The following is a 13,801-nucleotide window of genomic DNA, read 5'->3' on the forward strand; positions in this document are numbered from 1 at the left end:
AGAAAAGATTTGCAATTATAATGGAGGAATGTCTGGTTCCAATGTTGCTTAAACCACAATATTAGAAATTACTGAAATAAAAGCAGCTCCAACAGACAAAGCAGTGTGAAGAAAAAAAAATCTGGAAGCGCTTGATTTGCCTTTGCAACAGCCATAACATTTAGGCCCGTAATTAAGTAATTTCAGTAGAAAATCACTTGACATATTTTCCAGCGCCTTCTTCAGACATTCTTGTAGATCTAGTGCACTTGACAGTTGCTCGGCATTGTCGCTTCTGTCTAACACATCCCATAGAAATTCTGTCAGTGGGATGAACTGGCTGCCCATTCTGACCCTCGGGGGTAAATTGTTTTTCACCTTCTTTGCTTCCTTGAGGTGTGTTATGCTGTACTGACTGGGATTGCCACAGAGTTGGTAAATATCTGCAGGAGAAGGTAAAAGTCGCTGCCTAGCTGTGACTGACAGCATGCTCAAGTAGACTGCTTCTAACAAATGCAAATTATAAGCAGACTCATTTGCACCATTTGCACTCATTTGATTTTAAACTCTGTTTTTTTCTCATCTTGCTGTATGGAAGACTCACAAGTTTTCAATTCTCTTTCTGTGATTCTCTAAACATTTTGACAAGGTCTTCCTCCACTTTTTAACCATTACAACATTTCAAAATATTTGACGATCTTTTGTTTAGAGCATTAATTGGCCCTCAAATGTTATCAGATAATTTTGTTAAAAATGTTAAAAATGTTACATGTGTTTTGGAAATTCTATTTATACATCAGCAAAAAAAATTGTCAGTTTCATACAGTATGAAAACAGCAGAGCAAATGTTTGGCGTGTGCTACTTAATAATTAGGAGCTCCAGGGTTCTGTCTTCTAGTATAGATTAACCAAGGTTTGTGAATTCTCGAATCAAAATTCACCTGTCAAATCAGTGCTAAGCTAAAGTAAACAGTACAAAAAGCAAGTTTATAAAAATCTTCATTTTTGACAAAAATTTCAAAAGTTTCATTATAGCTGAATATTTACTTTTTACAGAGTAAGAAATGTACAATGTGTATTTATATCTCTATGGCCTTCTAAAATTCTGAGAGAATTAACTGAGATTCTGAGTGAATAAACTCAAATTCTGAGGGAATTATTTGACATTTTTAATGAATTAACTTATATTCTGAATAAATTAACTGAAATTATCTATGGCCTTCTGAAATTCTGAGAGGATTAACTGAAATTTTGAGAGAATTAACATAAATTCTGAGTGAATCATTTGACATTTTTAATGAATCAACTGACTTTCTGAAACAATTAATTGATATTCTGAGTGAATAAACTCAAATTCTGAGAGAAATAAGTGAAATTCTGAGTGAATTATTTGACATTTCTAATGAATCGACTGACTTTCTTAGAGAATTAATTGATATTCTGAGTGAATAAACTCAAATTCTGAGGAAATTATTTGACATTTTTAATGAATCAACTGACATTCTGAGAGAATTAATTGATATTCTGAGTGAATAAACTCAAATTCTGAGGAAATTATTTGACATTTTTAATGAATCAACTGACATTCTGAGAGAATTAATTGATATTCTGAGTGAATAAACTCAAATTCTGAGGAAATTATTTGACATTTTTAATGAATCAACTGACATTCTGAGAGAATTAATTGATATTCTGAGTGAATAAACTCAAATTCTTAGAGAAATAAGTGAAATTCTGAGATAATTATTTGAAATTATTAATGAATTAACTTATATTCTGAATAAATTAACTGAGATTATCAATGGCCTACTGAAATTCTGAGAAAATTAACATAAATTCTGAGTGAATTATTTGACATTTTTAATGAATCAACTGACTTTCTGAGAGAATTAATTGATTTTCTGAATGAATGAACTCAAATTCTGAGTGAATTAACAGATATTCTGAGAGAAATTCATTTCTAAACAAACAATACATTTCTTTTTTGAAACTACAACTATAACTGGACTATTCTGTAGCTGGTGTTCCAGACGAAGCTCAGAATATCGATCACATTTTAGGAAAAAAAATCAATTAAAATGAAACTGCACTATAAGTTTAAATCGATATAAATCAAGGCTAAAATATAATTTGTTTTTAACCCAATTTTTTTTTTTCTTTTTCCGTTTTTTGTTCGTTTTAACAATAACAGTTGCCGTCAGGAATAATCTGGAATGAATTTCTTGACAGACGTTTGGTATTTTTTATCCAAGAAGGGTTAGTCCATGTGCTTGTCAGATTTCTGAAAGACGTGCGTGAAAGCAGGTCATGATTTTTTTTTCCTCTTGACATTGTCAAAACATTCGTCTTTTTTTTTTTTTTTTATTGCTCCACACACGCTCATTGTTTTGTAAACTGAAAATCCTTCCTTGTACGGTTCAATATGTAAGCGTTTACCTGGAATTTCGATGATAAGAATTCTAGATTACTGAGTAATTATTTCCAGAACAAACGTTGTTTAAGTACAAAAAACTGCTTAAAGATAAAGCTATAAACTATATACAAGGGATAAGTGTGATTTCACTGACTCAAAATTCTGCCCATGTTTGACATTGGTAACAACCATGCATACTGTATGTTAGGGTTGGGAATGGGGCACTTTTTAATCAGTTCATTTCCAATTCCAGGTAACCAGAACCTCGAAAAATAACTTTTCATTGCAGGCTGCTTTGAGCACATTTTTCTTTCAATGGTATTATTATAAAATATTCTTTTCTGTCTGGATTCAGCTTGCATAATTTATGAAGTCATTCTCAGCACAAGAACTATGTGACACTCCATATACCTAATATTAAACAGGGACTTCTGCTTATGTGACCCCCATCTCTTTCAGTGTGGATGAGAAAAAGAAATATGAAGTGTTAAGTGGCTCACCGCTCTGGTGACAGAGAGGAAACGGTCGTAGCTGATGAGGACGATGTTAAAGACGGAAGCGGTGCAGAGGAGGTAGTCCATCACCAGCCAGAGCTTACACAGCCCTCGGCCCAGCATCCATTTGCCTGTCAAGATGTAGGGCAAATAAACTGGAATACAAAAGGCACCTGGGGAGAAAAGCAAACGAATCAAACATTAGGAACATTCTTCAGGAGCAAAGGGGTCATCAATTTCCATCCAAAACTGATTTTTCTGTATATGTATCTACAACCTTCTACCAGTTATAATTGAGAAGGGAAAACTACTTTTTTGCAAACCTAACCTTAACAATCCAATTCAGTTCAATTTAACAAGGGACATTTTCTCAAAGCAGCTTTACAGAAATCTAAAAATTTAGAATAGAAATAACAAAGTTTAAAATTGCAATTTAGATTTATCCCTATCCTGCCTTGATGCCCAATGACGCCTGAGATAGGCACAGGCTCCCCGTGAACCGAGGTAGTTCGGATAAGCGGTAGAAGATGAATGAATGGATTTATCCCTAATGAGAAAGCCTGAGGCAACGGTGATGAGGAAAAATTCCCTAAGACGATACGAGGAAGAAACCTTAAGAGCACCGTAGAGTGTGATTACGAATAATTACGAATTACGATTAGTAATTACGATTACGAATGATTACGAATATATTCAGGTGGGGTTGTGTAACCAGGAGCTTTTGAGCAACTTCTAATGCAGTGTAAGTTCACCCGAGATTTAACACTAATTACAACACTATTAAATTTAACAAATGATTCCTGAAACCCTGAAAATAAAACAGTATGTAATGAGTAAACTGATGCGTTCCATTATATAAGTACGTCTTTACTTGTGTGGATTTTATGTCCGGATAATTTTATTATTAGTTTATCATTCAGCAAAGCTGCGATCTGTGGGGTCCAAGCAACTTTTAACACAACACTGTCCTCAGTGGCCAGTTCTTGCCATGTTATATAGAACAATAAAAATAAAACATATGTAATTATTTTTAACAGGTTACAGTATATAATGGTAGTTCAAGAATAACCCTCTTATTAGAAGCCACAGAGCTTCACTTACTATTTTAACCCTTTTTTGCCAGTACACTAGCGTTCCCTTCTGCTGCCGGAATGCAAATCGGTTTATCTGACATTTTCAATCCATATAAACAAATGAATTATTTTACTTCTGTGAGTCTGATATAAAATGAGTCAGGACTCTGTTGGCTTTTAGTGTGAGAAGTGTGTTTTTCCCTCTATAGAGATCCTTACCCATAATTTCAGTGGTCGAATAACAGTAAGAGAGCAGATATGGGTTTGATATAACCATTTACTTTGAAGATATCTGTATACTCTGTTCTTTATTCTTATATATTTTCTACTGTTTTTTTTTATTTTTTATTATTATACAAGTCCAAGCCAAGCCTGTTGTATGGTAGGTTTAAACCTTTGTGACTTCTTGGTTCCCCTGTTTTATTTTGTCCACACAGCTGGACTCAACTCATGGATGCTTGTTATTCTTCAATAAATACAAACAATGCATCAAATCAGTCCTTGGGATTGTACCAGGAGTAAAAAAATTGGATGAGTTTTGCATTGGCTTTAACATTTTTGACACAATATTTTACGCCATGAACACATGCGGACAAAAGACAGTGGAGCAGAGATCATTATCAATATCATAAGAAAATGAGGAAAAACTGAGATCAGAACTGACATACATATTGCCTATTTTATTTAAATACTGTTAAAGCAAATAGTCAGTGTGCATTTTATCAGGCGCATCAGTGCATCTATCTCATGCATTATAAACCCCTCAGTGTGTGACAGCAATGTAGAAAAGGTAGACTTACAGCAGGTATAGTGTTGTGGTTAAGCTCTGAGGTGTCTGCATGCATATAAATGCTAAATTAGTCTTTAAAGGCAAGGCTTGAAATCCTAATTGCTTTGAGCACACGTTCCAGACCTTCAATTTTAGTCGCATTGCTTTACATGCTTTAGCTTCTATTTCTACAACTGTTTTTAGATCCTCATTCTTTAATATGTTAATATTATGCCTGATGGATTCATTAAAATAGACATAAATGACTGAAGTTAATCCAGATTAATAGTGACTCATTATTTTAATAGACGGATATAAATAGACAAGTGTAATCCTTTAACCCGATCACACTCACAATTTCAGTTGGAAACCATTTTATGGTGATTGAAACCAATTCATTTTACCAGGCAAATGAATAGAATTTCAGCCATGTGTTAATTAAATTAAAACTGCTGCTTTGAGAAAACATTGACATATTGGGCTATACAAGAATCGCACCATCATTCCACTGTGGTGTTTTTCTGCACATCACGGTTGTAAAGAGTAATTCAGTAATTCAGTGAGTTACTATAACACTTCTTGTCAGTTTTAACCAATCGGGCCATCTTCTTATCAACAAGGCATTTCCACACATATAACATTTTATTGTTCACTTTATGTTTTTTGTTTTTTTTGCACTGTTCTATATAAATTCTAGAAATTCGAATAAATTCTTGAAAATCCCAGATCAGCGAAGAATAACTTAAGCTCTTGCCATATGATTGGCTGATGAAATAAGCAAGTGTTCCTATTAAAGTGTTTCTTATTGGTACACATTATTTGAAGGCCAGAACAAAGCAAGACACAAAGCCAAAATGTTGATTTCTTCTGCTCTTATCTGTAACCAAAGACAAGTTTTAAGCATTTATTTTAAATTAGAATGTTTATCAAATGTCATCCCTTGCATATCTATAAATTTGGTTATTACATAACCTTTTTACTGTCAATTCAAATGCATTACTTAGAATGTACTTAAATAAATCATGGAAAGTAATTTTGTTTGTAAAGTAATTTTGCCAACTTGAATAACTGGAGTTTGAGTGACTTAATTCAAAATAGATGGATCAACCCAAGTGAAACCAAACATAAATGAAAAAGTTGAATCAACACCATTAAATTGTGTTAACCCCGCTTAATTAAATAAAGTTGGAAGGAACACTTGCAAATAAGTTTAATTAGGTTGAACCAACTTAAGTACCAAAGGTTGGCGGAAAAGTATTGCTTAATGTTTAAAGTTAGGCATTTACTCACTCTCTCTCACTCACTCATTTTCTACCGCTTATCCGAACTACCTCGGGTCACGGGGAGCCTGTGCCTATCTCAGGTGTCATCGGGCATCAAGGCAGGATACACCCTGGACAGAGTGCCAACCCATCGCCCACACACACACTCTCATTCACTCACGCAATCACACACTACGGACAATTTTCCAGAGATGCCAATCAACCTACCATGCATGTCTTTGGACCGGGGGAGGAAACCGGAGTACCCGGAGGAAACCCCCGAGGCACGGGGAGAACATGCAAACTCCACACACACAAGGCGGAGGCGGGAATCGAACCCCCAACACTGGAGGTGTGAGGCGAACGTGCTAACCACTAAGCCACCGTGCCCCCCGTTAGGCATTTAATCATGTGAAAATAATTTCTATGATTTTTTTCATCCAACGAGTATTTTTTTTTTTTTGAGTATGAGATTACATGGAACATGCATGGAAATTTATAGTAAATATAGGAAAAATATGCTTCTGGAATAAATTCATCTGATTTGCCTAAACTGCATATATATAGATTCAGTACCTTCGGGATAAAGCTCTCGGTCAGAAAATGTGTTTATTACAACACACAAGTGGCTGTAAATGATAAAGTGAAGCTATGCAGTTAGACACGCCAATTCTGCAAATTCTGTAACTGAACTGTCTGTTTTTCATTTTACACAAACCCCCTGCCTGTGAAGACAAACATTCATCACAGAGAAGATATTTTATATGAGCTGTTCAGAATGTTTGACCTTTAGCAGTTAAAGGCCAAACGTTCTAAAGTTACATGGCGCATCAGTCCTCGTGCTGTCTGCATACAGGAAACTGCAGATTGTTTTAGTTAAACTCACTGAGAACTTTATTAGGAACACCTGTACAATTGCTTATACTAAATTGAAGTTTCGTGATGCTTACAACTCTGTTGTTTATGGGAACATTCAAGACATTGAGGACTTTGCTGCGGCATCTTCTCGCTAAGAACATGACCTAGGTACAGTATCTAGAGTTAGCAAGTTAGTGTCATTATGCAAAATTTATCCAGTCTACCAATATTTAGCCAGTACGAATGAACAATGTTAGAGAGCTAGCAAGCTATGGTCATTTAAATTGTTAATAAGCAAATCATCTTCGCTGATAGGATCGTTAGCATTTCTGCACAGATGAAAGAAAGACTGTATGATGGTATGATGAAGAGGGAGCTCATTGGAACAGTTATCAATCCTAGCTGCTTTTAAATACATCCATCTTGTGTTGGCTTGGAAAGACTTTGATAGTATCCGGCAAAAAGGTTTATGAACACTTTGCAATTTCAAAATAAATTCTGGCTTGTTTTTAATCTGGCTTGTTTAAAATCAAAACCATGAATTCTTTCCTCACTACTCGGACATGTTATGGCAAGATATTAGAAAAGGAGAAAATCTCACCAGATCTGTACGCTATGCCTGTTTATCTCACACAACACCCTATGATGCAGCTTATGATATGATATGATATTTAGTGCAATGTTGCTGGAGATGAGAAGTCATGTCCTTTAGCAGTTAGAGCTGTAGGAATTCTCATATCCGTCCAAATGCTGTCAAACATCCGGCCTACTTGAAGCATCAGCGATCGCCGAGCTGCCATCATATCCTTCATCCAGGTTTATATACAGGTAAGTGCTAGCAATGTCAATTTAGTGCTTTCTTTCTCAAGGGGTTCAACTCAACATCCAATCTTTCAGTGTCAACTGAACTCCATTAATTGACCCCAATCCTGGAATCGAAATTGAAAAATGTCAAAGCTAGTCACCGTAAAAAATGAAATCATTTCCAGGTGAATGGACGATGGGAAACTGTCCTTGTGCACAAGGACGCTTTTAATTACAATAAAATTACAAATTCCTGCTACAGCAACCTCGTTAGTCAAATACAATTCCCAGTTACTATTTCCATTAAGGTGTTATTTGTAATCAGCTATATGAAAACTCCTCAAGAATCTATGTGTCAGTGTGTCCTATACAAGTCTGGTCCCACTCGAGGTTTTTATTCACCAGTCACCTCACCATAAACTTTAAAACTTCATCTTTAGAATTCTGCATTTTTATATAGATATAAAGTTGCTTTGTGACTATGTCCATTGTTAAAATCACAAAGAAATTTGAACTGTCTTTTAAGCAAAATGCTGAAAATCTTGAGGCATGGTGTTCTAGGAAAATAATCAACAAAAGGGCGGTCTGATAAATCAAAGTTAGCGAAACTACGTGTTGATTACTTTCCACTAACAGCACCTCCTGGACCATGTATGCTAAAAGGAAGAAAAAGGGAATAATAAGGCATAAGGAATATTAAGTTGGACAAACTTAAGCAAAACGTGATTTCATTGCTGATGCTAAACAGGTTTATTAACTACTACTCTGAATGGTGAAGAGTAGGTGTGATCAATCTTATCCGCAAAGGGTCACTGTGGCACAAGCAGGAACCACACCAGACTCCACCTGTTTAATTAGTTGATCTTGGCTTTCAGTACTCAGGGGTGGCTTCTACTTGGGTGGAATGAAAACCTGCACCCTACACCGGCCCTTACCGGGCTAGATCATACACCACTGGTATAGCGTGAGCATGATCAATTCACCTAGTGTTAACATAAACCAGTTACAGTGTGAAATCTCAAGAGGACGTTGTCACTGAACAGAATTATAACCATATTATTCGTTATTATTAATTATTAAAACATGTGTGGTTGAATAGAGCAGTGGTATTGAGTCTGTTGTAAAACACCAGTGTTGTGGGATTGATTCCAAGCTCGGTGTTTGATTTTATTCAGAGCTTTGGAAATATATATAAAATCATTTGAATGAAGACAATACAACAAGTTTTTCATTTCAGTGTATAAATCATTTACCAGAGTGGTTCTTAAACCTTAACCATTTCTATTTATTAACAAACAACAAGGGGGGCACGGTGGCTTAGTGGTCCAGGGTTGGAGGTTCGATTCCCGCCTCCGCCTTGTGTGTGTGGAGTTTGCATGTTCTCCCCGTGCCTCTGGGGTTTCCTCCGGGTACTCCGGTTTCCTCCCCCAAGTCCAAAGACATGCATGGTAGGTTGATTGGCATCTCTGGAAAATTGTCCGGAGTGTGTGATTGCGTGAGTGAATGAGAGTGTGTGTGTGTGCCCTGCGATGGGTTGGCACTCCGTCCAGGGTGTATCCTGCCTTGATGCCCGATGACGCCTGAGATAGGCACAGGCTCCCCGTGACCCGAGGTAGTTCGGATAAGTGGTAGAAAATGAGTGAGTGAGAACAAACAACATGCACTATGCAGGGATTTGTAGGGATGCTTCATGCTGTGGAATATCCACAAATCAAGTTCACATCTTTTTCGATCTTGAAGTTAAAGAAAAAAATCAACTTGCCATTTTACCAAGAAACGAGAAATCAAGAAACCCTTCATTTTAAAGAATCTCCTTGTACCGACAAAAGAGATTTCTTGAATAGCTTTTTTTAACCATTAATGTGCACTGTAAAACATTTTAAGATGGTTAAACTTAGAAACAAAAGTTTGCCTGCTGCCTTACAAACGATCTTTGTTTCAACTCGCAAGTGGAAAGTGGATAACTTTTTTTTCTTATCTTTGAAAACGTATAAACATGTTAAACATCCAGAATTAGTGTTATAGAGAAGAAATAAGTTCACAAAATTTACAGGGTGGAGTGTCATCAACCAACAATAATGTATTAGACACATTCATTCAAATCTGTAATTTGTATTTTAATATGTATAATAATTAATTAATTAATATGTATAAAAATCAAGTTGCAAGATTCAAGATTCTTTTATCGTCACTACACTGAGTACAGTATAGTGAAATTAAAGCAGCCATAGCAGTGCAATTCACATAGAATTTGATGCAAGCAAAACTTAAATTTTAAGAATTAAAATAAAAAATAAAAAAAAAAAACGCACAACTGCAGTCGAGGCGAAAGTAATAAATAAGTCAGTTATTGTAAATTATGTATAAGGTATAAATAAGTATGTAAATATTTAAACAGATGGGATTTATATACTGTAGAATGAGAAGGTAATAAAGTGAAATGGAATGTAAACGTGAATAATATAATATATATATATATATATATATATATATATATATATATATATATATATATACGATTTTAAGTGCAACAGAATGGAAACACAGTAAAAAATACATGAATAAACACATATTCAAGTATACAGAGACTGTAAACCAGAGACTGTAGGTTTTGGGTATAAAATGCCGGATCAGATTGTTGCGATCCTTCAGTTTATGTGTATTTGTGTTGTGGTGTTCAACTTGTTCTAGCCAATCAGAATCAATAAATCTACAATGAAATCAACACTGCTATGAACTGTAATGATTTTTTTTTTTTGCACATAACAATGTGTAAATTCCTTGTGAATGTAAAAGTGTACATTCATAGACACCCAAATTTCATGTAGAATTCGGAAGGCTAATGCTGTCGCCTATTAGGAACTCTTATACTTGGAAACTATGTGTTTTTGCCCTCGTCTGCCTCTGCTGAATTCTCGTTGATGAGGTGCCGGAAATTTCTCAATCTCGAAAATACGAGTATGATAACTGGGGTGAATGACACGGTGACACAGCATGACAGATCACAGCCGAACCTTCAGGGCTTTTGAGGCGTTTAATGAGCCTGTCTAGGCACAACATGCGCTCATGCATACATTTGCAAACATGTTTTTCTTCTTTTCTTCTTCTTTTGTTTTACTTTGCTTTGCTGCCTCTTCCACAAAAAATGACACAATGCATTGTAATGTATGAGACATTACAATGCATTTTTGTGGTAATGATCTTGATCCTGTCATTTAACTTAGCCATTCATCTTTCATACTCTGATTAGTTTTATTGGAAGAAGCCTGACAATTCTGATATATGATCTCAATTTGAGAAGAGGCAGTTCCTCTTGTTCTGCTAGTGAGAATTCGATGAGATCCGGCACATTCCAAGCGTTACAGTACTGTACGTCCGTATAGAGTTCCAGAGAAAACAGTTTTTGGTTGTTGTTTTTTTTTTAAGCTCAAGCAGCTTTTTCAGTCACAGGCCTGGAGGCTTCATACACTACACTACAAACTCATCCAGTAGGTTAATATTTAATCTCATTAAGCACTGAAACGCATACATCGGGGACTATACGTGACCCGGGTCCTTATTTGCCACACGACCTCCCGCAGGCTGTATACTGTAAGTGATTTCCTGCTTCTGTTTTGTTCAGTTTCTGTTCAATAATGAAGAAGTTATGAACATTTATTTTGTAGAGTGTAGCTAAGTGTTACTTACAAGTTAGTTCTTGACAGAAGAATTTGTAGGAACATTGAAATATGACATTGTTATTTGTAAATAGATTTAAAAGTATTATACCACAGTGCTGTTGTATGGCTGGAAGGTTTCGAAAAATTCTATTTAATTCAATTTTATTTTTTATAGTGCTTTTAACCGGTGGTTTAGTGGTTAGCACGTTCGACTCACACCTCCAGTGTTGGGGGTTCGATTCCCGCCTCCACCTTGTGTGTGTGGAGTTTGCATGTTCTCCCCGTGCCTCGGGGGTTTCCTCCGGGTACTCCGGTTTCCTCCCCCGGTCCAAAGACATGCATGGTAAATTGATTGGCATCTCTGGAAAATTGTCCGTAGTGTATGATTGTGTGAGTGAATGAGAGTGTGTGTGTGCCCTGTGATGGGTTGGCACTCCGTCCAGGGTGTATCCTGCCTTGATGCCCGATGACGCCTGAGATAGACACAGGCTCCCCGTGACCCGAGGTAGTTCGGATAAGCGGTAGAAGATGAGTGAGTGAGAGTAGTGCTTTTAACAAAGATTATTGTCTTAAAGCAGCTTTAAAGAACTTTTTTTTTATTTTATTTATTAGTGTTTATCCAAATTTATTCCTAATGCCTAGGGGCCTGAGGCGACTCTGGCAAGGAAAATCTCGTTTAGATGATATGAGGAAAAAACCTTGAGAGACCAGATTCAAAAGAGAACCCTATCATCATTTGTGTGACACCAGAGAGTGTGATAATAAACATTAATTGTCAGAATTATTGATTAATTCTCAATATGTCTAACACTCGGATGATTCTGCATGACAAATCACAGGTTCTCGTTTCTATAGCAATGGTAAAGAATGTGGGCTTTATCCTCATGCAATTTCCCATGAAAACTTCAGACTTCAGTTTTCCACAAGATTTCTCGGTTATGTGATATACAAGAAAACAGCAGTTCTACTAAAAGCATTTAAAGATAATCTGGTGTGTGAATGACGTTACAACGTGAGCAATGCGACAGATAAAAAAGTAAATGTACAAAAGTACAAAGTAACCATTCAGCAATTTTCTAAACACTTACTGTATCCTATATAGGAAACTAAAGCCTATGCCAGGGGACTTGGGGGTCAATGTAGGAGACACCGTGGACGTGGTGCCAATCCATCACAGGATACACACACACATTGGACAATCTAGTGAAGCCAGTTGGCCTACAATGCATGTTTCTGGACTGGGGGAGAAAACTGAAATACCCCCAGTCCAGAACCAAATCCCCCGAAGGATGGGAAAACTGGGAAAACATGTTCCACACACAGAACACACAGAGTCAGAAAATTAACCCCCAACTTGCGAAGTGCACTAACAACAATGCCGCCATGCTCCTAGTATCATTCTTGAGCGTAAAAGCAAAGGATTTCTGATCCTCTTAGTTCGAGAAGACATTCTATACAATTGTTCACTTTGTAGAACAGTTTGAGGAAAAAACAATGGGTGTATTGGTCGGGGTGAACATACTTTTGGCCATAAAGTGTATCATTATAAAAATGGCTGAGAAATTAGGCATTTTTACTCCAGCACCAATGCCAGGAAACTCTAAAGTAGACAATGCCCAGGAATAATATCCACATAGCTTGTTTTCTCACACTGGATGACCTAAAAATTCCACACTTTGAAACAATACTGCTCCGTATTTGTCCATTCCTCAGTGTAGACATATTAATCCAGAGCTCTAGGTGTTAGCTGTTACTTCATTGTCCTCGGTATGAGTTTCCATAAATCTGTCAGGATGTAAATCAGTGTCACCCAGATGAGGATGAGGTTCCCCTTTGAGTCTGGTTCCTCTCAAGGTTTCTTCCTTACCATCTAAGGGCGTTTTTACTCACCACTGCTGCCTGAGTCACCTCAGACTTGCTCATTGGGGATAAATACATACACATTTAAATATAGCTAATATTAATCTCGAATTTTGTATTCTATTTATCTTTATATTATTCTTTATTATAACCTTTTTTGTTTATGTTTATGTTCTGTAAAGCTGCTTTAAGACAATGTCAATTGTAAAAAGCGCTATACAAATAAACTTGAATTGAATTGAATTGAATTGAAATAAATCCTGTATGTATTCATACAACTATCTAGGGCTAGACTATTCTTAAGGCATACATTTTTGTGTACGTAGATCTTCCATTTTATAAGCGGGGGCCATGTGCAATCATGTTGATTCACATGGCTCTTTTGTATTTTGTACAGTAATAGCAAAATTGCTTTTAATCCCTCACATTCACTGACGCACCAAAACTGTAATTAACAGAATTGTGGAAATACAGAATGACGCACGTTGTTCAGTTATACACATGTTGAATCACTCATTTGTTTTGTGTTTGATGATGCATTGTGCTCATTTCGCATTTCTGCTATATCTACTACATTTCTAGGTTTCTACGCTTCTGCCTCCATTGCGTTACATTTCCGGCATTTGGCAG

General features: G+C 36.2%; 1 protein-coding gene across 1 annotated transcript in view; it reads right to left on the reverse strand.

Moving 5' to 3' along the window:
- Positions 1 to 13,801, reverse strand: part of LOC132848961 (histamine H3 receptor) — a 31,064-nt gene that overhangs the window by 15,081 nt on the left and 2,182 nt on the right. The window contains exon 2 of the mRNA XM_060875080.1: positions 2,893 to 3,059. Within this exon, the coding sequence (XP_060731063.1) occupies positions 2,893 to 3,059 (167 nt within the window). The remainder of the gene's footprint in view (positions 1 to 2,892; positions 3,060 to 13,801) is intronic.

The sequence above is a fragment of the Tachysurus vachellii genome, chromosome 7, assembly GCF_030014155.1.
Source record: "Tachysurus vachellii isolate PV-2020 chromosome 7, HZAU_Pvac_v1, whole genome shotgun sequence".
Taxonomy (NCBI): Eukaryota; Metazoa; Chordata; class Actinopteri; order Siluriformes; family Bagridae; genus Tachysurus; species Tachysurus vachellii.